Source organism: Myotis myotis, unplaced genomic scaffold, assembly GCF_014108235.1.
Source record: "Myotis myotis isolate mMyoMyo1 unplaced genomic scaffold, mMyoMyo1.p scaffold_m19_p_2, whole genome shotgun sequence".
In the NCBI taxonomy this organism is placed as follows: domain Eukaryota; kingdom Metazoa; phylum Chordata; class Mammalia; order Chiroptera; family Vespertilionidae; genus Myotis; species Myotis myotis.
The window spans coordinates 91595484-91623351 of record NW_023416324.1 but is presented as its reverse complement, the minus strand read 5'-3'; the positions used below and the strand labels follow the sequence as shown (position 1 = coordinate 91623351).

At 41.3% G+C, this 27868-nt stretch overlaps 1 protein-coding gene across 3 annotated transcripts in view; it reads left to right on the top strand.

Annotated features, from left to right (window-relative positions):
* The window catches only part of CDYL (chromodomain Y like), a 239474-nt gene that overhangs the window by 144184 nt on the left and 67422 nt on the right, over window positions 1-27868 (top strand). For all 3 annotated transcript variants that reach the window (XM_036347827.1, XM_036347826.1, XM_036347825.1), the window contains exon 2: window positions 3306-3972. In XM_036347827.1, the coding sequence (XP_036203720.1) occupies window positions 3306-3972 (667 nt within the window). The remainder of the gene's footprint in view (window positions 1-3305; window positions 3973-27868) is intronic.

Below are 27868 nucleotides of genomic sequence, written 5' to 3'. Positions count from 1 at the left end.
CCATCTTTGTGATGGAGTAACAGTTATTTTGCATATTACTCTTTTATTAGGATTATCCAGCCCTTGGTGTAAGACCCAAACCCAAGAAAAGCTTTCATCGTTGCTTGTTTTTTCAAAGTTATTCTGACAGCCTATTTACACTGTTCTCTGAGGCATCCAAGCAAGTATTAACAACCAGTATGGGTGCTGACACAGTTATTGATGATGATACAATGTGACAAACTTTTCCTGCTGAGTATATTTTGCAACTTTGGTCTTTTTCTTGTAAGCCAATATATTTACATGCTTTGCCCTGATAGTGTTTCTCAGACTATTTGGTATTTCAACTGCAACAATGACAGTTACTCTTTCATCCTTCTCTTACTGAGCTCTTTAACCAGTTTGGGTTTCGCCTTGGATTTTTTTGTTCATGTGTTAGCAAACCTTTTGCCTATCCTTTTATTTCTGCCTTCTGCAACCCTGTAGCACATTTCAGCACATTCCTGTGCCTAGAGATACTGGACTGTGCTCTGAGGTAGGTAAAATGGGTTCTGTGTTTGGAATGACCCTTTTTGATTAGTTTTACTGCTCTGTAAATCATCAGAGGACTTTATAATACTAAGAAAAGCCTGGTTTTACTTGTTTCACATTTTGTTTTTCTAGATTGAGTTTTAGAAGGAAATTCTAACAAGAGAACTTTGGTCAATTTCCTATGCCATTGGTACTCAAAAAAAGCTGTTATGATTTGTATTTGCCAGAATTTTATTCCACATATGATTGTGGGTAACATTGCAAAACAATACCTAGGTAATGTAGATGAGATTTTTATGCCTTCATTTTGTCTTGGTCTTTAAAAATCTAGTAGTAATTATCTGCAATTCTGTACTTCTGTGAAGACCTGGTTTTGTATAAAGTTCTTTGCATTGAAATTCTGTAACTAGAAGTGGAACCCTGCATTATATACTTTGAGAAAGACAGTTTGTTGATACTGTTTTTCAGAAAGTTATATTGTCAGGAAGAGGGAGAACTCAAGGGGAAGGGACTAGAAACCTGAGAAAAGATTTATTTATGTGTGTCTCTTGTGGTTATCCTCCCTCACAACTATAAAATTTTAGGCTTAATATGCCAGTAAAACATTTTGTGGAATTCAGGTGATACCTTTTTGTGGGAGATAATTTATTTTAGCAACTCAGAGTAGGAATCAACAGGACTTTCTGTTTAAACTTTCAAAGAAGGAGGACATATGTCCTTGTATTGAAGCGGGGGTGCGGGGGGTGGGGGTGGGGGGAGGGATGTTCATGTCCCCAGTTTAGTCTGAAGTTGGTATTAGAGACCTGTCGTGATTGTTAATCGTTGAAAAAAAACACCAAAAGTAGTAATATTTTTTGACACATGAAAATTGCAAGATCCTAATTTTAGTGTCCATAAATAGTTTTTTGGGTGTGTGTATGTTCATTTGTTTGTTTAATACCACCTCATTCACTTGTTGTTTGTGGCTGCTTTGGTGCTACAGTGGCAGAGTTGAGTAGCTGGCAGACCACATGGCCCATGTGGTCCTTTACATAATGTTTACCAACGCCTGATCTAGTATTTCCCCTGTTACTGCCTTCTTTCAGTGTCTAAACAAAGCTGGCCACTGAGTATACAGAAAACACAGCACATATACCCACCGCAGCTGCTAAACTGATTCCTGTTGTACCTCCTGTAGTTTTCCTGAGAGAGAGGCAGAACTGGTGCGGGGGGAGGGGACTGGCAAAAGAAGGTTCCAGGGGTACACTCCAAAGACACTTCATCAGCCCCCTGCTTTAGCTTTAAGGAAATGGAAGGAAGGGAAATGGGGTCCTCTGGTTTACTGTACTTATGTTTCTGGAATGGTAATTGATTGAGAAAAAAATTACTATTAAACATACTTTTGTCTTGGGACAGTCTCTTTACCCCTTGTATTTAAAACTTATTAAATTTTTTCTACCACGAAACTGATTTACATGGAATTTTCCAGAAGTACGTGTTTTACTTAAGTTGAAATACTTTTGCCTTTATACATAGTTCTTCACAAGCAAAGGAGCGGGCAGAGTGGGGCGCAGCGGGGACGGGGGGACATTTTCAAAGCTCTCCATGCTACATTATGAATTGTGTGGACTTACATATGCAGATCTGGTATTACTTATCAGCTCTGTGGAGATCTTTTAGGCATGCAATCTGCCATCTGCTAAAAAAGGCCTTTCTTTACCCTTAATCCTTTTTGAACAGGAGCAACAATGTGATTTAATTTTAGGCTTGTCTATAGTTAAGGGCTCTAATTCTCTAAATCCAGGAAAATATATTTGAGAGTTGGGGTGGGAGTGGGGATTGAGAGTAGGGGAAATGATGGGGGGTGGGTTATTCTCCCATTTTCCAAAAGTGTCTGTGGTTGTATTCAATTAGCCTCTGTTGTTTTGGAACTAAATACACTATTATGTCATCTGACCTATACTTTGCCAGAAAGTTATTGATGTTCATGATAACTGATAGGCTTAGACCTTTGTGTCCTTAATTAAATAGCTGTATGACTGTAGCCCTCTACTTACAAGGTTTGGAGGTACATGCTGCCATTGGGGAAGTAGGCCCATGGTTTTTATGTTAACTGGAGAGGTAACGAGATTCTAAATATTTCTCCAATAACATGGAGGACATTATGTCAAGTATATTTTGTTCATGTGAGCCATAGAAGATTTCCCATTTACATTTAGGATGTTAAGGTAGTAGAATTTATCACAGTAATAATGTTTTATGGAAAGGTATAAATTTGATATGGTATATATTGATCATCAGTTCAAAGATTAACAGCATCTTCCTTTAAAGATGATAGCGTAAAATTAGTTAAAACCAAGATTTGAAGGTAAATAACCTAACCATTCTAGATTGTTTTATTACCAATAAAGCATTATGTTTTCTGTTAACCTTTTTAATTTTCACTGAGTGTTTCTAAAGGATACTTGGAGTGCAATAATGTTTCCTCTGTGAGCCAGTTCCACACCTCAAAGGCTCTTAGCCCTTCATAGGTTTGTGCATTTACCACAGCCAATTTATTGCTTGAGTGCCTGCTGTTGGTAACTTAAGGATGACCAGGCAAAAGACTGTGGATGACTGTTACTGTATTTTGTTTGACTTAATTTCAAGGAAATTGCAAAAATTACATATGTTCTGTTACTTTTCTGTTTTCAGATAATTTGATTTAGGGAAGAGAAGATCATTTTCACTGTTTGGTTTTTATTATTTTTGATATTATTAGGCTTGTATTTTTTAGATATTATGTTTATACATCTTTTCTTTTCTTTTATAAACAGGTAGAAAGCATTGTTGACAAAAGGAAAAACAAAAAAGGGAAGACAGAATATTTGGTTCGGTGGAAAGGATACGACAGTGAGGATGACACTTGGGAACCAGAACAGCATCTTGTGAACTGTGAGGAATACATTCATGATTTTAACAGACGCCACACTGAAAAGCAGAAAGAAAGCACATTAACCAGAACAAATAGAACCTCTCCAAACAATGCCAGGAAACAGATTTCCAGATCCACCAACAGCAACTTTTCTAAGACCACTCCCAAATCACTAGTGATTGGCAAAGACACTGAGTCCAAAAACAGTCAGTTATTTGCTGCCAGCCAGAAGTTCAGGAAAAACACAACTCCATCTCTCTCGAACCGAAAGAATATGGACTTAGCAAAATCAGGTATAAAGATACTTGTGCCTAAGAGTCCCATTAAGAGCAGGACCACAGTGGATGGCTTTCAGAGTGAGAGCCCTGAGAAGCTGGACCCCATTGAGCAGGGTCAAGAGGACACCGTGGCACCAGAAGTGGCAGCTGAAAAGCCAGTCGGAGCTTTATTGGGCCCTGGTGCAGAGCGAGCTAGAATGGGGAGCAGGCCCCGAATACACCCACTAGTGCCTCAGGTGTCTGGCTCCGTGACTGCAGCCATGGCCACGGGATTGGCTGTTAATGGAAAAGGTGAGTGTCTAGGTGAGCAGCTCAGCGGTTGTTGCCCCTGTCAATGGCCATGGACTGTTAACTCAGCATGTGTGATGATTTTTCAAAGGGGTGCAGGTGCTCCTTCTTTCTGTGTCTGTCCTACTCTAGATGGCAAGGAACCTGCAGAGTCTGTAACAGATGTCTGATTAACCGTTGAGAGAATTTGCCAGCTTCTCTTTTCTTGAAGCCTTTGGCACTTCTCTCATAGACTCAGAACTGGCGAGTCTATTTAATTTGGCACCCACAAACTACCATCACATTGACTTGCATTAAACAGCGTCTCACTCTAAATAGGTTAATGTTGGTATTTGTTTTACAAGAAGTTTTATTCTGAAGCCACCTACCTTTATACATCTTAGACACTGAATCTCATGTTAAGAATCTAAGTATAGCCCTGACTAGTTTGGCTCAGTGGATAGAGCGTTGGCCTGTGGACTCAAGGGTCCCAGGTTCGATTCTGGTCATGGGCACCAAAAAAAAAAAAGAATCTAAGTATAACCAGTGTTGATTAGAAATCATGATCCTTATTATGCTAACCCATTTAATAATCAGAAATGCCTTTCAATGAGGGTTTACCTAGTACCCCTATTCTTGAATTCTGCACCCTAATTGGTTATACCATGATCTCCCCATTTCCTAAGACAGCAGACCGTTTCCTTCCCTCCACTTTCCCATGCCTAGCTAGCTACCAATTTGTTTAGATTCTATTAAGTGTTTCTCTGATAGTAAGCCCCATTCGTCCTCCCTTACTTTAGGTCCTGGTGATTTCTTACCTGCCATAGATTTCTAATTGCTTACCTGTATCCTGCCTTTTGAGAGTTCCCAGTTATTCTTGAATAGGAAGGGGGACTCCAGTTGCCAATCTGATGTTAACACCATTGCCTTAGTTAGCAGATGTGCTCCTAAGTTTCTCTGCTGGGCCCTCACCTACCGTTCTCACTCTCTCTCTCTCCAAGTCAGTACTCCTGCCATTCCCTTTCCTTACCTGTGTGTCTCCCTCAAGTAACACTAAGTATATAATGTACAACAAAATGAAATGATCGCAGTTTGTTTAGGGGAGCTGTTTTTCTCTAAAGAAAATTCATCTAATATACTACTCTAACCATCTTACTATGGTGCATCCGACAAGTTTTGGCTTAGGCCCTTGTGTGACAGTGAAGAGGTATGTTGAAATATGGGGTTTCCCTTTGGACAGTAAGTTGCCATCTTGCTAGTGATTTTCAGATACACACTTTCCCCAAATGCAGCACCTCTTCCCTATTCCAAAAGTTTTGCCTTCACCTGTGTAAAGGAACTTGTGTGAGCTCATTTAGAGTTGACCTTGTATTTTTGACCTGTTCGTGAGTATAGTTTTCTCTTACTTTGTTGCAAATGAAGGACCGTAGGAGTTCAGAGGTAGAAGATAGTTTATAAAGCAACTAATAGTATGCTTTATTCTACAGATAGGGAAGTTGAGTCCAAAGAGAGTGTGATGTTCAGACAGAACTAAGAGCAGATATGGAATCAGAGCATTTCTCAATTTTTGCTCCCTAGTTTTTCTCAACATTGCAAGCAAGCCTCCACAGGACAAAGGAACATCTATCTCTTGATTGATTATTTAGGGTCAGGCCCTGTGCTGGGCTCTGACTACAAATAAGGACTGGGCCCCTGCTGTGACCCTCTGGGACAGGGGTTGACAAACTATAGCCTGTGGCCAAACCCATTGCACCATTTGTTTTGGTAGGGCCTACAAGCTAAGAATGGTTTTTATGTTTTATAATATTTGAAAAAAATAAACAGAATTATATTTCATGACATGTGAAAATATAAGAAATTCAAATTTGTGTTCATAAATAAAATTCTATTGGAACACAGCCATAGTCATTTGTTCACTTATGGTCTGTGGCTGCTTTCCAGTCACAGAGATAGAGTTGAATCACTGTGACAAAGACCTTATGTGGCAGAACTGAAAAATGTATCTGACTCTTTACGGAAAAGGTTTCCTAACCTCTGCTCTAGGAAGCCACAGTCCTGGGCAGTATTTTGTGGGGAAGTGGTGGGCAAGGGGACAAAAAAGGCTTTAGAAGACATGTGGTTCCGCTTTGATTGTGTACAAAAGTTCTGTGTACCTACATTTGGGGGAGGTGTCATGATTTTCCAAACTTTCAACCTCTAAGTTTTTGACATTATTCTTTTACCACATTTACACAGGGTTAACTGCCCTCAGCAAAAGCCTTCAGTTTTGTGTATAATAAGTATGCTGACCTCTATTTAAATAAGGAGCTGCTGACTTCTATGTTTATTACTCTTCCCATATAAAAAAATTAAATGTCCTTAAGGATGGCTATGGTTATAACCACGAGGGATGTGAAAGCATAAAATCTTACATTATTTTTATCTTGTTCTATGGAGTTAGGTATTTGGGGTTGGAATAACACTGTTTCCAAGGCCCTTCTCTCCTGACCCTGAGCCCTATATACTCTACTTACAAGAGAGGAAGCATGGAAGCCACTCAGGAATGTTGTTAGGGCAGTGGTAAATGACATCCCCGATGGCCATGATCGAAATCAGGTTTGCAGACTAAAAAAAGAAAAGAACCAGCATCTACACCCTCAGGAGCCTGCAGTTGGAGTGTCCTTCCTGAAAGAAATGTGAAGCCAAAAAGCAAATGGTGTCTTGCTTAGACAACTTGGCACCTACCAAAGGCCTTTGCTTCCCCTCACTGCTCCCCTTTTTAGGAAGTTGATTTTGTTGTTCCCTCAATTGGAGTGTAAGCTCCATGAAGGAATTTTGTTTTGCCAGGACTAACTCTTACTGTCTGGAGTAGTGCCTGCGCATAGTAGGTGCTCTGCAAATGTTTGTGGAAGTAATGATTCCATTGCTCACTAAAGACAAGGTGCTCTCTAAAGACAAGGATGGTAATGAGTCTTTGTAGCCTTATCACTGGGTCACACTAAAATAGGAAGGGAAAACGCTATTGAAATGACAAAGTATGTGGGCCAGAAGCATGGGAACATTCCAGAAAATCTCTTAGTAGCTCTCAGGGTGCATCTTTCCTAGATGACAGGCAGTACTGAAGCTATGTTAGCTTCATTTTTAAATTTTTAAAGCAGTTGTTTGGTTTTACTTTCCATATTAATTGTAGAGCTACATAAGAAAACTAATGAGTATTTCAAAAACGAATTAAAACAAATACTCATGGCATCATTGGGAAATGAACCATCTATTTAAAATATTAATCGACTATGAGGGATATTTTTGCCACCAAATACAGCAGATATTAAAATATCTATTAGCCAAAAAAGTAAATGTTTCTGGAGAATTTTAACACACATGATTATTTTTACAGAATAACCGTGTGTTTGTATACTTAGTTTTTAACTTTTGAATATTAAACAAAGATTTAAGGTTGAATATATTGCTTCACTCAGAAATATGAGAAATGTTAAAACTTAAGTGATACACCTATCTTCTGTCTGTTTTTCTTTGAATTGCTTAATAATTTAATCCTACAAAAGAAATAATTCTTTTACATTTTTTATTAAAAATCTTCAAACAAATCCTCTTTAATATATTTGAGATAAACAACTGAAATACTTCATTAATGACAACTATATTAATGTAGTCCCTTAGTTTTCCTTATTCTTAAGTACTAATAGAAATAAGAGAGCTCTCTCCATAAACAACTTTTGTTTTTATATACAATCTGTATATATAAAAACCTAAAGCTACTGAACGACCGGTTGATCGGTCGCTATGATGCACACTGGCCACCAGGAGGCAGACGCTCAATGCAGGAGCTGCCCCTTGGTGGTCAGTGTGCTCCCACAGTGGGAGTGCCGCTCAGCTGACCGGCGGGTGCCAGACGCAGGGCTCACAGCTGGCTGCTGCAGCCCAGAAACTGCAGCGGAGCGGCAGTGAGCCTACTGAGCAGTGGCAGCAACAGGCACAGCAGGGCCAGGATGAACAGGAGCGACAGGCACCGGTTTCGGCCAATCCCTACAGGCTAAGCCAAGGGGCTAAGCCAAGGGACCCCAACGGTGCACAAATCCGTGCACCAGGCCTCTAATATAGTAATAATTTCCAATTTTGTCATGTTTCAGCTTTGGGGTAGTCCTCTCAAACTGTATATAATCATCTCATACCACACTTGTGCCCCAGAGGTTGCTCACCATGAGACTGGACTCATATTTGTCTTTTCACTTCCTGTTTTTGAGTCTAAGTTGGGTGCTCTTCCAAGTCAGTCACATTTTATTTTTTTATTTTTTTAATATATATTTTATTGATTTTTTTTCACAGAGAGGAAGGGAGAGGGATAGAGAGTTAGAAACATCGATGAGAGAGAAACATCGATCAGCTGCCTCCTGCACACCCCCAACTGGGGATGTGCCTACAACCAAGGTACATGCCGTTGGCCGGAATCGAACCCGGGGCCCTTTAGTCCGCAGGCTGACGCTCTATCTACTGAGCCAAACTGGTTAGGGCTCAGTCACATTTTAAATCACAAATGAAGAAAGGCTATTTGAAAACTCAAATTATCAGAAACCTCTTGAAAGAAGACACTAAGGAGCCAAATTCTCCAAGGTGGCTTGGACACTTGTACTGGAGGGAAGAGAGCGTATTCCCTCAGAGAGAGTAAATCCTGGTGGAAAAGATGCAGAGAACTATCCGGAATGGATGGACAAACACAGTACTTTACATGGTAAAATGGGAAACCACTGTGGCAAACATTTTAATCTTCTCCTATAGAATCTTCTATATTGTCTAGTCCACTTGTTTATATGTAATTGGTACTTAATTAACATTTGTGTGGGAATGAAGGAGTTGCTGGAGGAATTTCTGTTATTCTACTTTCATTATTGCTATTTTCTAAAAACTGTGAACAGAAAATTTTGGGGGTAATTGGGAGAACTTGCAAAGAAAACAAGAGCTAGGGCAAGTTTTGAGCTTGCATGCAAATATGGAATGACATATGATTCTTCCAGCTGGAAAAACTGAAGAAAACATCTGTCGATTAATGGTGCAGAAAACCCTTTTAATATATCAGTGAATAATTTTGCTGTATGGCAATATCCAGCAGGCAACTTTATAGATAATAACTAGGCCCCTCACCCAGATTTGTTCACTGTAGAGCTCAGTATCACCAGAATGAGTTTCAGAGCAGTAGTGCCTTTCCACTGTCTTGGGCACTTGGTCATTTGGAGACAGAAATTACCTAAGTGTGTGATTCTGTGCATTTGCTATTGTTACCCCCAAACTACAGTCTCTGAAGTCTTTTTCTGTAATTTTTCCTAGTTGGGCTGGCTTCTTCCCCCTTCTTATCTGCCCCCCAACATAGTAGTGCACCTGTAGCCTTTATAGCTATGTCCTCATCAAATTCTGTAACATTCTCAACCTCCTGCAAGAGGACTTCCCCTTCACGTTCCTATCTTCACTGAAATCAGAAACCTGTACTACAGGCCTCCTCTTTCCCTCACAGCCTCTGGAGTAGAATATTCATCTCCAGATGATGGCAGGGAAAGTGAAAGCCAGCCTTTTCCAGGCTCATATGAAGTCCCTTGTTGAGGCTTGTTTTCTGACTTTTCTCCCTGCTTGTTACTGTCTGATTGACCAGCCTCGTGGTCCTATTTCAGCATTCCTCAAAGACTTGGGCTTCGGAGTCACCCCATGACAACCTCATCTCTAATACTATTGTGTTTATTGTGTCCCTGCATTGTGCTAGTCTCATTACATCAATCTGTCATTAGTCACTATACCTGCTACTCTTAAGGAATGCCCATTTTACTGATAATGCTAGGCTGAAAGAAGTGAAGAGCTCTTTTTCTGGAGATTACTCTTTTTCTTTCGTTTGGACATTGTTTCTTTGTCTCCACATTTACCTGTCTCTTTGTTCATTTTTGTGTATTAGATAGAAATGTTGTGACTCAGAGTCTTTGTGGGGTGAACTTATGTAGTAAGTATCCTGTGGAATCCAATGATGCAGGTTCCTCTTATCTCCTGAGCTGGATGCTCTAGGAATGTCCCTTTTGTGGATTATTTGGGCTCTCCTCTTATAATTTGTTCTTAATTGCTGTCCCTTTTGTGTGAGGAATCAACCCTCAGGCTGGCTGACTGTGAGGCTTAACCCCAGTCACGTTGTTCATGCTGTTGTACAGGTGCTGGCAAAACAAAACAATACAAGAAGCAAAACAACAGCTTACAACAGAACCCAACAACAGCAAAAGCAACCACGAAAGAAAGGAGAATTAGAAAATTAAAAAGAGAATAAGAATAATAATAGGAAAAAGAAAATGGGGTAAAAAAAAAAAGCATATGAAAAGAAAGAAGGGAGAGAAAATATAAGAATAAAAAATAGGAAAAGGAAAACAGTAAAAAAAAGAAGACAGTATGAAAAGGGAAAAAAAGGAAAAACTAAGAAAAGGTAAAAAAGAGAAAGAAAAAGCAATAAGAAAAGGGAAGAGAAAAATAAGAGATATGAGAGAAAAAATAATAGAGTAATGAAAAAGAAAAAAATAAATAGAATAATGAAAAAGCATCCACAAAGTGGAATTCATCTCAGCAGAACTCACTGCCTTCTGGGATCTCCCTTTGGATCCTATTCTTATGTTGACTAAGGCTGATTCATGTATGCAGCTTTCAGGCCTCCCGGGAGGTACTAGCCAATGTCAGAAGCTGTCCACGTTTGGCTCTCAGTGACATGTTCGGAGCTTCAAGTGATCCACAGTTTGTGGCTGTCTCCTGTGGGCTTGGCTATGCAAAGAAGGGACCAAGGCTGCTTTTTAGCAGCATGGGGCCCCAGGGCATGTCAGCAAACTTCCTGTATACCTCAGGATTGGCCTCTGCCTGCCAGCCAGCTATCAAATTTAGTCATGTAAAAGGCTGTTTTTGAAAGGGCTTTTGGCAGAATCAGGAGGATCAGAATTCTGAATCTCCTATGAGGGTGAGGGTGAGGTGCTGTTCAGGGAAGATGATGGGTGTGTTCCCCCATCTCAGAGCCATACATCTGACTGTGTCCCATTGTATTTCCCTACCTGTGGTAGGGTGCAGCCCCTCGGAGGCAGCTCTTTGCGGTCTGAAGTAAGCTGTTCCGCGAGGGGCAAACAAACGCCAGTCAGGTTCCCAGAAAGTGGGGGAATGGCCTCACCCCAAGCCCATCGCTGATGCCCCTATAGTCTGGCCAAACTCCATAGTCTTGTCCTCTGCTGCTGCCTCCTTAGCAGTGTTGGACACGCTTTCCCCGGCTGCTGCTGCAGGGAGGGGCTTGTGCCTCAGGAAAAATGGCTGCTGGGGGGGGGGGGGGGGAATCCTGTCAGCTGGTCTTCCACGTCTCTTCCCAGGGCCTCCCACCCCAGATTCTTATTAGGTGACTCTAGTCTGCACTGCCCTCCCTCTGGCAAAGCCCATGTTGAATGGCTGTAAATGAAAATCCTGTGCTCTGGCCCTTTAAAAAAGACTGGCTTTGCCCTAGCTGGTTTGGCTCAGTGGATAGAATGTCAGCCTGTGGACTGAAGGGTCCTGAGTTTGATTCCGGTCAAGAGCACATGCCCTGGTTCCGGCTCGGCCCCCAGTGGGGGGTGTGCAGGAGGCAGCCAATCAATGATTCTCTCTCATCATTGATGTTTCTATCTTTCTCTCCCTCTCCTTTCCTCTCTGAAATCAATAAAAATATATTTTAAAAATGAGAGAGAGAGAGAGAGAGAGGGAGGGAGGGAGGGAGGGAGGGAGGGAGGGAGGGAGGGAGGGAGGGAGGAAGGAAGGAAGGAAGGAAGGAAGGAAGGAAGGAAGGAAGGAAGGAAGGAAGGAAGGGGCTTTGTCTTTGGCAGATAGAAGCCCCCTTCAGGGCTGCATGCTACGTGGGCAGCTGTTTCTGGCTCTGACACTCCCGGCTAGGGAGCCCAGTCAGGGTCCAGGGCTCACTCCTCACCCTTGGCCTGCCGCCCATGGGAGCAGGCCTTCCCTTCTCACGATCCTGCCCTTCCTATCATTCTCCAGGTGGTTTCTGCCCTTCCTTGTTAAAAGTCACCTCTTCAGCTAGTCTTCAGTTGGTAATTCAGAGTAGATGTTACCCAGTTTAGTTTTATTTCCAGTTTGGTTCTGGGTGGAGGTGCAAGAAGGATCTACCTACTCTTCCACCATCTTGAAAACCCCTACCATTTATCCATTCTTTATCCATTCTTTTGATGGACATCTGGGTTGCTTCCACCTCTTGGCTAATGTGAGTAGTGCTACAGAATATATGGGTATACAAATATCTCTTTGAGATCCTGCTTTGAATGCTTTGGGATAAGTATACAGAAGTGGAATTGCTGGATCATAGGGTATTTTATATTCCCACCAACAGTACATAAGGTCTCCAATTTTTCCACATCCTCACCAATACTTCTTGTCTTTGTTTTTAAATACTTGTTTCTGGAGCCCTACTATTCTTTATTCACCTTTTACATCTCTGGCTGTTTTCTTTACTTATTTTTCTTATGCTGAGCCAGCAGAAAAGATGATTTATTGTACACATGTTACATTCAGCCATAACTGAGAATAGAACTAGTCCAGAATGTCACAGGTCCAGCGCCAAGGACCAAAGGAACTGTTTTTGTATGAGCCAGTGTAGCAATCAGATGGCAATAGATGTTCTAGAGCCCATTGAGAAGTTCTAGACAGCAGGCATTCAGTCCAAAAATTGGTACCAGTGTCCTTGGCCCCTGGCTTTCCTTATTTCTGCTCCTGTGCCTTCCATGGATGCAGAAGCTAGCAGTTTACTTGGACATCTGCCTCATCTTTCTTTTGTGCTTCTTCCTCTACTTGGTTCTTATGGTGCAGAGTTTCTAAGAAGATGGCACTGAGGTCGAGATGGCTATTTCTTTTCAATTGCCTTCTTCTGCCACCCCTTAATTGACACAGTTCCTAAGACTGCCATGACACCCATACACAGAAGGGTATTTGTATGGTGCAACTGCTCAGGTCAGGGGCCACCTACTTGGGGTTCCAGCCACCACTCCCCACCTAAGCACTTAGGGGCCTTCTTCCCAATCAGTAAAGTCAACAGGCTCTACTGTTCCTAGGCCCCTGCTCTAGTTGCACATATCCTTTTACGTGGAGTTGACATGGGCCTCTTTACTGCTATCCCCAGCATACAGGGAACTTTGAAAGGAAGACCTGAGACTTTCATGCTAGTTTTTCTACCTCCCCCATGGAAGGTGGCCCCTAAATGTGTGATTCATCTTAACATGACTTTTCCTAATTTTACCATTGTATTGAAAATTAATAATACAGTATTGTTTTATCTGGGCAAAAGCTGGTAAAGAATTTATTCTACCTCAGAAAACAAACCCAGTGATCAAAGCACTTGTCTGACTGTAAAATGTGCACAGCTGCTTGCCATTATTTGGGTGCTAAGGGGAGAATAAAGCTTCTATTTCTCCCAAGGAGTCTGGTTCCAGTTGGTTCCTTGGCTCACCTCACCCTTCCCACTTTCCATAGCTTTGGCTTCTGCAACTGCAATCGGCTGTGCTTGATTCATTTTACTTGGCTTCAAGCAGTTGTTGGCTCTGATTAACTATCTTTGGTAATTTCTCAGTTCCTGAAACAGTTTCTGCCCTGGTTTTAAGGCATGTGGGGGGGGTGGGGAGGGGGTGGGGATGGGGTTGTTGTTTTGTTATCCTCGCCCTAGGATATATTTATTGATTTTTTTTTTTTTTAGGGAGAAAGAGAAACACCAATCTTTTGCTTCCCTTACACACCCAGAGTGGGGATTGAGCCTGCAACCTAGGTATGTGCTCAGACCAGGAATTGAACCCAGGACCTTTTGGTATTAGGACGACATTCCAACCAACTGAGCTACCCAACCAGGGCTTACGGCATGTTTTAAACCTTGCTTTTAGTTTCTAACTGAATATGTTCCATGCACACACTGATAATCAGCCAGTCACATTTGCACAGGGAAATTTCTTGAAGTTCCATGCCTCTTTATCATAAACTTAGTGAACATTTACTGTGTGCCAGGCTCTGTGCTGGTTGCTGATAATTCAGACCTCAATAAAATACAGCTCCTGACTTATAGGATTTCATAGCCTGGTAGGATAGGCGTTCATGAAAGTTCCTGACTATAGAGGTCCATATGAATGGTGTTACAGTTGACAAAGATGAGATGGTCCAGAATGGATGGAGCATACCATGGTGTTGAAACTTCAGCCCTGGGGTTTTTAGGTAGTGTTCCTTAAAGCAAGAGCAGTATACCAGACTATTGATAAGGAGATTTTAATAAACTAATCCTTGTGCAGACGTACTCTTGCTGAAATGATGACTTCTAATAAGATAAAACTCTTTCTATAAAAAATTAATTACCCTCATAAAGTAAATAATTATCTCCCCTAGTGATAAGGATCTAATGTAATTGCTTCTCAGTCTAGGACCATAAATAGGATCTGCCGAGACACTCAAAATTTGAAATATTAAGAAAATATTTTAAACATTAACCTCCAAAACATTTGTTACTCCAGGTTATTTTCTGAACTATGTATTTGCTCTACAAGGCAAATGGATTTGTTATTCATTCTTAAGTTCACAATGCTATATCTAGCCCAGGGGTGGGCAAACTTTGACTCGAGGGCCACAATGGGTTCTTAAACTGGACCGGAGGGCCGGAACAAAAGCATGGATGGAGTGTTTGTGTGAACTAATATAAATTCAAAGTAAACATCATTACATAAAAGGGTACGGTCTTTTTTTTTTTTTTTTTTTTAGTTTTATTCATTTCAAACGGGCCGGATCCGGCCCACGGGCCGTAGTTTGCCCATGGCTGATCTAGCCCCTTCCCCTCTTGGGAAGGTGACACTTTATAATCACGTTTATTTATAACACCTGGACTACCCTTTCTACTTCATTATTAAAGAGTTGTTTTGCTTAAATTTTTTTTAATGGGAGAATACTAGGTTCTCAAAATACCTAAAACAACCTCCTTTCTACCCAATTATCTCAATCATAGTTATCTCTAATTTCTGCCTTCAGTTTAAGTTTTTATTTATGGGTGACAAGGGGAAGCAGTATGCTATCAGGAGAGAAGACATAAGTTACTTGGTATGTCATCCTATAACTGCAGATTGTATTTAGGACTAGCTTAGCCACTTGGAATGCAAAGTGTATTGTATGTGCTGAGAAATAATTGTCACAGACACCACACACTAAAATAGAGACATTTAATCACTGGCAGATCTCAGTCCCTGTGTCATCAACTGTACCTTGATGTGAGTCCCCCCAGTCTCAGTTACAGTTTTAAGAAGTTAACCATGCCCTAGCCCAGTGGTCGGCAAACTGCGGCTCGCAAGCCACATGCGGCTCTTTGGCCCCTTGAGTGTGGCCACTAAGTTTCAATCGCACTGTATGTGCGCACCTGCACATGGTATTTTGTGGAAGAACCACACTCAAGGGGCCGCAGTTTGCCGAGCACTGCCCTAGCCAGTTTGGCTCAGTGCTTAGAGTGTCAGCCCATGGACTAAAGGGTTGTGGGTTCAATTCCGGTCAAGGGCATGTACCTCATTTGCAGGCTCAATCCCCAGACACATGCAAGAGGCAACCAATCAATGTTCTCTCTTACATTGATGTTTTTCTCTATCTGTTTCTCCCCCTTCTCCTCCTCCCTTCCACTCTCTAAAAAAAAATCAATGGGAAAAATGTCCTCAGGTGAGGATTAACAACAACAAAAAAGAAAGTTAACCACTGCCCTAACCTGTCCAAGATGCAAACCACCCCCGCCCCCCCCACCCCCCACCCCCCCACCCCCGCCCCACATTACTTGAATTTCAAAACTAAAGTTGGATAAGCAAATAGTAAACCGATTAGCAAGGTTGTGTACTAGTATAACAGTCTTACTGAAACTGGGTTTAAATAATTAGGATACTAACATGAGTTTGTGTATTGGGTTCTATCCTCTCCAACCCCCTTAAGACTTGATTAAGGGTATTTAAACCCCTAAGGAGTCCTTATTGACCTAATGGACTATCTTACTTGGTCTTTGGCAGGTTAGTGTCCCACTAAGGGTCACTCACAGGTCTGAGTCAGGTGTGAGTATGCGGGATATGGTGTGCATGTCACTGTTGGTCTCTCCTCGTGCGACAAATTTGAATTGTCTTCTAAACTGCTCAGCTGGTTCTGAATATTGTCTTCTGTCACCAAACAGAGCAGTACTCCAATGCCTTTTCTGTAGTGCCATGCCTAATACTGGGAGGAGGTATTTAGAAACCATCTGTGGAAAAGGATGAACTACTGAATTATTCTGAAGTAATAAAGAGGGGAGTCATTTGTTTTAGAGAATTAAACCATGGAATCTGTGGGCTCCATCTGGGTTAGAGTTGAAGGATGTGAAAACCTGAACCACATTTCGTGCCTAACAGCCCTCGCTTCCCTAGTACTGACTGCTTAAATAAGTGTTGGGCACCTTACATTGAAGACTTTTTGTCACCAGTTTCACAGGATCGTTTTTAGTGTTAACGGTTATTATTGTGGGAATTTCTATGTCTCTACAATGGTTAGAGCCTTAAATCAAACAAACCAGAAACAAACAAAAAATAGCCTTGGTTCTAATTAAATCATAAAGTCAAATAGTAACATGATATGGTAAATGAAGAGATGTGCCTACAATTCTAATTAAGTTTTATGTTGGTGACAGAGAGAGGGTTTTGCATTTTATCCAGTAAGTGAAACTGCTTACATGAATGTGTGATGTGACTTTTATGACTGGGCAGAGATTAGTTTTCATCTTCCTAATACAGTTTTAAATTATGTGCTTCATGTAGAAATATAATTGTAGCATTTTCTTTGGATGACACTGTCAGCAAAGCTTGGTAGCTATTCCCTATACTTGGCATAACCTCTGAAGGTTAAATGACATTATTTTAGTATTGTAGGAATACCTCGAAAATGTAATGAACATTATTAACATGATTGTGGAAGATCATGCTGTTTAATTACTGTATTGCCAGAGTTTTGACGGTGCTCTGCCTGCATCGTCTCTTCTTTGTGTTCATACTTGGCAGCAGTACAAATGTAAAGGCAGTAGGAGAAAGGGCAGGGCTATACATCTCACACCAGCCTTGCTTGGAACATGGGGCATCTTCTACAGAATATGACTTTGGATACAGTATTCTGATTTCTGGGGTTCAAACCATTTTGTGGACTTCAAAGGGAAAGTGGAAAACATTCTCCCTTTCCTATCACAAGATTGACTTCTATGCTTTTGATTTTCAGTTAAATCTCATTTGGTGGGATACAATTGCTACAGCTTTATAACAAGGAGTGGTGTAAGAGTGGTCTCTATCTGATCTTTGTTTTGTTTTGTTTTGTTTTGGAAAGGAGTGGTTGCCCCAGTAAATTTTCCACTTGCAAAGTAATTCACTTTTCACAAGGGATTTTCTAATATGCATTAAATAAACAAGTTACTCACTGTATTTTCTTTCTTTATTTTTTAATCCTCACCCGAGAATATGTACTTACTGATTTTAGAAAGAGTAGAAAGGAGAAAGAGACAAACATTGATGTGATAGAGAAGCATCGATCGGTTGCCTTCCATACATGCCCTGACAGGGAGTTGAACCCACAACCTTTTGGTGCATGGGATGATGCTCCAACCAACTGTGCCACCCAGCCAGGGTCATACTGTGTTTCCTTGGCTGTCGTCTGTGTAATCCTGTGACTGCCTCAGGTGGCACTTTGCCTAAATCTTCAGAGTTGCACACATTACTGTGTAACACATCCACATTAGAACTGGGGTTCATACAACAGATGGGTGGCCCCTGAGCTGGATTACTGGGAGGACAGGATGTCACCCAGATATCCTGCTATGGAAAATGGGGCAGCTATTGGAAAATGCAGAAAAAGCCACAGTAGGTTAGGTGTCTTTCATTGATTTGTGGAAGAATTGAAAGAAAAGTTGACCATTGGAGTTTGGCTGGCTCTACTACAGTTTTAAAGTAGTCTTAGATGCTCAAAACTGGATTTTAAAATTACTGTTTTTGTTAATATTGTATTTATGTAACAGCAAATTGTGGCTTTTAGGTTTTTGCTTTATATTTTGAACCTATTGTGCTAAAGTCATTTTCTATCTTGACCTTTGAGTGGCTTTTGTCCTCATGTACAAAATGTTAGATTAAATCAGCAGTTCTCAACCTGTGGGTCGCGACCCCTTTAGGGGTCGAACGACCCTTTCACAGGGATCGTCTAAGGCAGCCGTGGGCAAACTACGGCCCGTTTGAAATGAATAAAACTAAAAAAAAAAAGACCGTACCCTTTTATGTAATGATGTTTACTTTGAATTTATATTAGTTCACACAAACACTCCATCCATGCTTTTGTTCCGGCCCTCCGGTCCAGTTTAAGAACCCATTGTGGCCCTCGAGTCAAAAAGTTTGCCCACTCCTGGCTAAGGCCATCGGAAAGCACATGTATAATTACATATTGTTTTTGTGATTAATCACTATGCTTTAATTATGTTCAATTTGTAACAGTGAAATTGGGGGTCACCACAACATGAGGAACTGTATTAAAGGGTCGCGACATTAGGAAGGTTGAGAACCACTGGATTAAATGTTCTCTCTTGACCCCTTGGTTTTCACCATGTGATTCTCATCTTAAGAAAGTATGTCTTTGTAAGATGGATTGTTGATTCTCTGGGTTAGCTCTGTCTAGAGTTCTGTGTTCCCTGCCACCTTGCTAGGTGTCCATAAACAAAAAGACACATAAATGTCCCTGCTGTCAGGTGGCTCATGGGCCATCATTCTTCAGTGCGCATCATGTGTGGATCCCTCTAAAGGCCAATCATTTGGAGTACCCTTGAAAAACATTTCCCCTTCAATTGGAAAAACATTAAAAATTCCCTGTGGCCCTGGCCGGGTAGCTCCATTGGTTAGAGCACTGTCCTGATATGCCAGGGTTGCAGGTTCGATTCCTGGCTAAAGCACATACAAGAATTGACATTTTGTTAGAGCAGCATGAATACCAGGCCCACTGGCAGAGATGGATGTGGCCCCTCAGTGGTTGTCACGGAAGGTGGGTTCAGAATCACAGTTGAAGGTGGGTTCAGAATCACAGTTGAAGGTGATCTTTGATAATAGCCTGTTGGGAAAGGGGCCTAAAAGCCACAGGGCACACCATCAGTCCGCATAGATGATCACTAGAGTCAAAGCATAGGATTTAAAACCTGTTGTTCACCTCGTAGACTCTTGATAGTATGTCCTTGGACCCTAATTTGATAAACACTAATCTTGACTAAAGCTAGATGTTTTAGAATTTGCTTTAGGAAGTTAATTTCAGTCTGGTTTACTTAGCCTTTTAGCTTTGCAAATTAAGCTAACTACTGGTGACAATCCACAATCAGAGCCCCTGGGGCAGCATTTTACTGTCTTTGCTGTGTCCAGTGCAGCATAAATTTTAGAGCAGTGGTTCTCAACCTGTGGGTCGCGACCTCTTTGGGGGTTGAACGACCCTTTCATAGGGGTCGCCTAAGACCATCGGAAAACACATATATAATTACATATTGTTTTTGTGATTAATCACTATGCTTTAACTATGTTCAATTTGTAACAATGAAAATACATCCTGCATATCAGATACTTACATTACGATTCATAACAGTAGAAAAATTATAGTTATGAAGTAGCAACGAAAATAATTTTATGGTTGGGGGTCACCACAACATGAGGAACTGTATTAAAGGGTCGCGGCATTAGGAAGGTTGAGAACCACTGCTTTAGAGGCTTCTCTCCTCCCCGGTACTTCCTTGTAAATACCACGCCCTGGAATTGTGGATTAGCTGGCCTTCATCCTTGGCTCTCCAAGATTTCAAGGTCTGTTTTCTTAAGCATAAAACCTTCTATTAAGCATAGGTGACCTTTGAACAACCCAGGGAGAGGGGGACTAAGGGTGCTAGCCCCTGCATAGTCAAAAACCCACATATAACTTTGACTCCCTATAAACTTACCTACCAATAACCTACTGTTGACTGGAAGCCTTACTAGTAACACACATTTGATTAACACATTTAGTATGTTGTATGTATTATATAGCGTATTTATAATAAAGTAAGTTAGAGAGAAGAAATGTTAAGAAAATCAGAAGGAAGAGAAAATACATGTAGATTACGTATTATTGTGGGGGAAATCCACCTATAAGTGGATTCATGCACTTCAAACCCATGCTGTTCAAGGGTTAACTATCCTACTTAAAGACAGTGCCTGAGCTGTGAGTTTACCACAAACCATAAAGCTAATTTTTGGTGTTGTCTTTTCCCTGGAATAGACATCATTTGTATCTCTAAGCAATGCTATTCATTTGTATCACTATCAGTTTTCGAAAATTAACATGTGCCCTTCTGGAGTTATAAAATATCCTAGTCCGTGCTAAATAGTAAGTCAAACAAAGGTACATAGCCCTAAAGAATCACCTAATCCTGGGTGGACATATCTCAGAGTCCTCTCCAGCATGACAAAATGATATGTGAGCATTCTTTAGCCTGTTTGCAAGTTGGAGATTTTTTTTCCTGACCATTAGAAAACAATTTGACTTTGGTTTTGGGGAATTTGCTCCGACCCCTTCTTTCTGGGAGTAAGCAGGGCTGCTTCTAATTTATTCAGATAACCTCAGGCCATCATCACCTGTATGTAACCTGGAGGGTCATCTGTTTTCTGCAGTGGCTGCTTGTGAGAGTAGCATCCTGTTTGTTAGAAGTGTTTTTAAATGCTGTATTTTAAAGCTTTCTGTTTAGTGAAGTGGCATATGCAAAAGTGCAGTGTTCATTATGAAAATAGTATAAAAAGATACTAACATCCTATGTCATCAAAAGACCCAAAAGGGTCAGTTGTGATACTGGGTAGAGATATGGCAAAAGAAGGCGTCCTTTTCCTTTGGTGCCAACAGTGTGAGTCAGGTGATGTGCTATTGATATATTTGACTTTACACATAAGAAACCATCCTCCTGCCCTAACCGGTTTGGCTCAGTGGATAGAGCGTCAGCCTGCAGACTGAGGGATCCCAGGTTCGATTCCGGTCAAGGGCATGTGCCTTGGTTGTGGGCACATCCCCAGTAGGAAGTGTGCAGGAAGCAGTTGAATTGATGTTTCTCTCTCATTGATGTTTCTAACTCTCTATACCTCTCCCTTTCTCTCTGTGAAAAATCAATAAAATATATTAAGAAAGAAAGAGAGAAAGAAACCATCCTCCTGAGGGTTTTCTGTATGTAAAACTCAAGAATCTGATTTCACTAGTCTCTGTCCATCTGATAAACTCATGGTAAGTTGTAGAGAGCCACTATAAGAACACTTGCCTAGCAGAAACAGCACAGGAAGTGCATCCTGGGGCACCTGGATTTTCCATCAGCAGCATCATGCATTGTGGGAGGTTCCAAGAACAGTTACCAAGTTGGCCTGAATCTGGAGGAAGGGCTTGCAGAGGTGTGGCTTATCCAACCTGGCCTTTTTTTGTGATCACACATTTTGAAAAACCTAGCAACAGCTACATCCAAGTTCCATTTCATTATGTCAGAAAATAAAATCACTCTGGTGGAAAGAAGCAGATTCTAAATCCCAACTAAAGCAGCTTCCCAACTAAACCACATCTGAACTTGTGCTGAGAATTCAGCAGTCATCATCATCATGAACTCAACTGAAGATAGCAATGTGGTTTATTTGTTTAAACTGAGAAAGATACATAGAAAAGAAATACTCATGAATATCAGAAATGGACTTAAGCCCTGGCCTGTGTGGCTTAGTTGGTTGGGCATCATCCCATGCACTGAAAGGTTGCTGGTTCGATTCTCAGTCGGGGCACATACCTGGGTTGCAGGCTCAGTCCTCATTAGGGACGGAGTGTGCAGGAGGCAGCTGATCGATGTTTCTCTCTGTCTCTCTAAAAATTAATAAGAAATCTTTAAAATAAATTATTAAAAAAAGAAATGGACTCAATATAGAGTGTTTGGGAGCCCAGTTATACTAAAGTAAAGTTGTGACAGTTAAAAGAATCATTCTCAAGCTCTGGCCAGGTAGCTCAGTTGGTTAGACCATCGTCCCAATAGGCTAAGGTTGTAGGTTCGATCCTCGGTCAAGGCACATACATACAAGAATCAACCAATGAATGCATAAATAAGTGGAACAACAAATCAATATCAAACCGATAAACAAAAAGAATCGTTCTCAGAGAGGTCTCTAGTCAAAGGCATCAAATTTCTGTTCTTTTGCCTTGTTCTGTAGAAGAGCATATTTATCAGTGATGTTAGTAATAGTATATGATATTTGCATAGTTTGAGTCACTTTTCAGTATTTTGTTGTTTAATTCCTATAGTTACTCTGTAAAGCAAATGTTATAAATATTATTGGCCCTTGTTTACCAATAAAGTGTACTAAATTGCTTTAGGTCACAGAGCTAGTAAATTACAGAACTAGGTATTAAATGGAGGTCCTCTCACACCACAGCTGAAGTGTTCTGAGCAAGAGGGTAAACGAATGCTTGTATGGTGGCTCAGGATTTACAGAAAGCTTCTCTTGAAGAAGTTTCCCCCTACCCGAAGATTAACAAAAATAAAATAAAAATCCCATATTTCAGAGCAGTCCTTATTTCTAGGAGTGAAGAGTAGGAATACTGACTTGCCCTCTCTCATCTGTATCAAGGAACCCAGAAGTATACGACTGCCCATCTGTAGAGAAAGGTTACTTTCTTATTAGAAAATGGGGATGGTTGTTAATCAAAGCGAGACAGCATTTGAAGCAGTTGCTTTAAATGTATTTCAGGGCAGATGAGGAGGAGCTCCATGGAGCTCTTTCTCTGATTATAAGGCTATTTTCAGCTACACCCTTGGGAGAGAAAGCTGTGTTGAAAGGGAGAGGCTGCCTGCTCCCCCAGGCCCTCCAGACCAAGTAGAGGTGGCTCAGCCACCTACCTGCCCTCTCTTAGATCAAAACAGAGAAAGTTATCTAAATTAGTGAGGAGCCAAATATTCCAAGTCTGCAGCAAAGGTGATGGGCTGAGGGAGGGCAGAGACCAAGCCTTGAGTTCTTAAGGAGGAAGCACTTCCATAGCCTTCATACTGCTGGTTCCTATAGAATTTATCAGGGCCTTATACTATGGAGAGTTGAGAAGCTCAGATTAGCAGTTTACCTCAGGGTAAGTGGCATTGGGAAACACAAAACTGGTATTTCCCAGGCTCATCATCCTCATGGGATGATGGTAGCATGTAAGAAACACAGGAAATAGAAATATATCAGACTTGGATGGACAAATTAAAACGCTCAAAATAAACTTGAAAAACACACTAGCACCACAAGAATGGAGTGTTTTGACACTGCGCAAGTCCTTTTTGCATTGGCATTCATAAGACCAGTGAAGGAGTAATGAGAAGGGAAATAGGGTAAGAGCAAGGCTTATCTTCATTTTCCTGTTTTCAAGCTCTTAGCACTCTGCCGAACTCCTATTGCCACAGAGAATTAAAAGTGAACTGCACTGCTGTTTTATGAATGAAAAGTTGGTGTAACTATAAGTATTTTCTTTTCTTACAGGACTTGGTAGGTTTTTTGAAACTATAAAATAGAAATGATACAATATTTTCCCAAAATGTGGCATGGCTTAAATTTGGGGAGAAGAAATGTGTATGGGGAGAGGCTATGAAACTGGTAGAGGGCCATCTGTCTTCTCAGTTTAATGTTGGTGTAGTTTTAAAAATATTGTTTAGAATGTATGCTTTTAATATAAAAGTAGCATATAAAAATGAAATTTGCTTCTCTTGAAACATCAATGTGAGGGAGAAACAGCAATCAGTTGCCTCCTGTACATGTCCCGATGGGGAATCAAAACCACAATCTTCTGGTGTATGGGACGACGCTCTGAGTCACTTGGCCAGAACTAATAAATTTGTCCTCCAAATCTAACAATGACATAGATATAAATATGTAACTCAAAGTTGTTGATTATAGAATTTTACCATCAAAGGACCCAGTCAGAGTTGGGGTTAGAGCACCTCAATGAATTGTGTTGATGTGTGCCTTATTTCTTCCAAGTCTTTATTAAAGACCAGTTTTTAGTCAGTGTGGGAGAGCCTCTTCTAAGGCTCTTAGTTTCAGTTTTCAAGCAGTGGATTTGTGTCTTCTGAGATGGCATGCCTGTTAATATGAAGAGATAAGCAATTACTAACTTGTCATGTATCTGTTTATACAAAAAGGAAGCCTGCCTCTTTCAAAGTGTTTTGGAAAGGTACAATAAGATTGTTGGAATGGACATCTAGGTGGTGAGGGGTCCAAAGATAGATGTAATGTGGAAAAAACTTGAGATAAAAGAAATAGCTGTTGATATTTATAGGACTCTTGAAGAATATGAAGTTAGTCTCCTTTGTTCTGAGAACATAGAAGTTATTCTACTCCCTGGAATTACCACAATCTTGGGGGTAGGATGGGAAGAAGCCCCCAAAACACATTTGATTTTGAAAATTACTGTGTAATGCTGTCTGGTGAGACAGATTTTTGTTTTTTCCTTATTTAAGTTTGTGAAAAACAAACAGACCAAATATTCAAACTGAATATGATCAAAGTCAAAATTATATGGCTTTCAAGATAAATGTTTTGCTCCAGAAATTACTATTGCTTTCATTTGTTTTTTTATCATGATTTTTTTTTTAAGAGAGCCATGGTTTGTTCCACTTTTTTATGCATTCTTTGGTTGCTTCTTGTAGCTTTTTTTTTTTTTGGAATTTTTTTTTAATTAAATCTTTATTGTTCAGATTATTACATTTGTTCCTATTTTTTTTTCCCCCCATAACTCCCCTCCTCCCAGTTCCCGCCCCACCCTCCGCCCTCACTCCCCACCCACTGTCCTCATCCATAGGTGCACGATTTTTGTCCAGTCTCTTCCCGCATCTCCCACACCCCTTTCCCCCCCAGGAATAGTCAGTCCATTCCCTTTCTATGTCCCTGATTCTATTATAATCAACAGTTCATTCTGTTCATCAGATTATTCATTCACTTGATTCTTAGATTCACTTGTTGATAGATGCATATTTGTTGTTCATAATTTGTATCTTTACCTTTTTCTTCCTCTTCCTCTTCTTAAAGGATACCTTTCAGCATTTCATATAATCCTGGTTTGGTGGTGATGAACTCCTTTAGCTTTTCCTTATCTGTGAAGCTCTTTATCTGACCTTCACTTCTGAATGATAGCTTTGCTGGATAAAGTAATCTTGGTTGTAGGTTCTTGGCTTTCATCACTTTGAATATTTCTTGCCACTCCCTTCTGGCCTGCAAAGTTTCTGTTGAGAAATCAGCTGACAGTCGTATGGGTACTCCCTTGTAGGTAACTGATATTCTTTCTCTTGCTGTTTTTAAGATTCTCTCTTTATCTTTTGCTCTTGGCATTTTAATGATGATGTGTCTTGGTGTGGTCCTCTTTGGATTCCTTTTGTTTGGGGTTCTCCGCGCTTCTTGGACCTGTAAGTCCATTTCTTTCACCAGGTGGGGGAAGTTTTCTGTCATTATTTCTTCAAATAGGTTTTCAATATCTTGCTCTCTCTCATCTTCTGGCACCCCTATAATTCTGATGTTGGTACGCTTGAAGCTGTCCCAGAGGCTCCTTACACTATCCTCGCATTTTTGGATTCTTTTTTGATTTTGCTTTTCCGGTTGGGTGTTTTTTGCTTCCTCGCATTTCAAATCATTGACTTGATTCTTGCGCTCCTCTGGTCTGCTGTCGGGAGTCTGTATAATATTCGTTATTTCAGTCCGTGTATGCTTAATTTCTAGTTGGTTCCCCAATATAAGATCGAGGGTCTCATTAGTTTTCTTGTAGATCTCATTAAGTTTATCAGCGGCTTCTAAACAGTTCTTGAGAGACCTTAAAAGTGTGGTTCTGAACTCTATATCTTCCATTGACAATTTTGTCCTGTTTCTTTGTCTCCGCATTTTGTTATGCTTCCTTGGTGCACCCCCTAGTGGTCTTTGTTCGCAGTCTTATAGTTAAATCTTGATTGTTGTAGCTAATTCCAGGGAGGGTTTGACCTCCAGGCCAAGTGGCTATGAGAATCAGCTGTGTCAGCAGTGAGAGAACTTCTGTCCTCTAGGGAGGTGCTAATCTAGCCTTTGCCTGAGGCTATCCGGCAAATGCCTCTGTGCAGGGCTTGGGCGGGGCAGGTCGCACAGGATCAACAGGGTGGGCCGGAGAGAGCAGTTATGGCGGCTCTCAGTCCTTTCCCCAGGGGCTCTGCCTCTCTGAGTCCCAGCACCCGCTGCAAAGCTCGGAGAGAAAGCTGCACTCGCTCTGACCGAAGCCAGACAGTCCCGCTTCTCCTGTTTGAGTCTGGGTCCCTAAAGACTCGCCTGTATCTGGAGCTCAGAGTCTGCGACTCCCTCCCGATTGAAAACGCCAACGGCGCCCTCCGCCGCCAGCCCGCTCCGCGCACTCCACACCTCAGAACTTGACTTCAGCACTGCGCCTCCTCTGAGTGTCCATATGCGTTTCTCTTTCCTCCTAGTTGTAGGACTTCCACTCAGCCGGCGTTCCTGTGGTTCTGGGTGATGTCCCTTCCGTTTTTTGGTTTCACTTTTGAAGTAGTTGTTCAAGGCAGCAAACTCCGGCGTTAACCTATGCCGCCATCTTGGTTCTCCCCTTCTTGATCGAGGGATCAAACCCCCAACCTTGGCATATCAAAAGGACACTTTAGCCCTAGCCAGTTTGGCTCAGTGGATAGGGTGTCACCCTGTGGACCGAAGGGTCCCAGGTTCAATTCCCAAGGGCACGTACCTCAGTTGCAGACTCCTCTCTGGCCCGGGCCCTGGTCAGGGCACGTGCAGGAGGCACCCAACTGATGTGTTTCTCTCACATCGCTTTTCTCACTGTCTTTCCCCCTTTCTCCCACTCTCTCTAAAAATCGGTGGGGAAATATCCTCGTGTGAGGATTTAAAAAAAAAAAAAAGGACACTGTAGCCCTGCCTGGTTTGGCTCAGTGGATAGAGCATCAGCCTGCAGACTGAAGGGTCCCAGGTTCGATTCCAGTCAAGGGCATGTACCTTGGTTGCGGGCACATCCACAGTAGGGGGTGTGCAGGAGGCAGCTGATCGAAGTTTCTCTCTCATTGATGTTTCTAACTCTCTATCCCTCTCCCTTCCTCTCTGTAAAAAATCAATAAAATATATTTTTTTTAAAAAAGGACACTAACCAACCAAGCTACCTGGCCAGGGTTCTGTTTTTATCATGATATTTATTTTGAACTTTCAAATACACTTAAGAGGAAGGACACAACTCAGAAGGGAGCCTAGGTTGTTTTAAAAAAGAAAAGGCTAAGAAGGGCTATTTCATTGCTATGGGGCTGTGAAGGAGACTGGGAATTGTTTTTAACAAAAACTTTATACCTGCCCCTCAAATAGGCATGAGTACAAAATACAAACAGCATTATGTCAAAATATATTTTACTGAACTACCTGAGGAATGGAGATGATTCATCCCTCAGTAATGTTAATAGCACCTGATTTGATTTGATTTTTTAAATATATTTTTGTTGATTTCAGAGAGGAAGGAAGAGGGAGAGAGAGCTATATTCACTGCAGTATTTCATCCATATGAGGGAGAATTGATTGACTGGCTCCTGCAAGTCCCCCACTGGCGATCAAGCCCACAACCTGGGCATATGTCCTGACGGGAATTGAACCATGACCTCCTGGTTCATAGGTTGATGCTCGACCACTGAGCCACCCTGGCTGGAAGTGGCATCTGATTTTATTTGCTTGCTTTAAGGTGGGGGTGAGGAACCTTTTTTGTGCCAGGGGCCACTAGAATCCTATCTAATAATACACAAACATGGTAATTGATCATACCTTCGCTACGCCTCCCATTGGCTAATCAGTGAATCAGTGAGATATGCAAATTAACCACCAACAAAGAT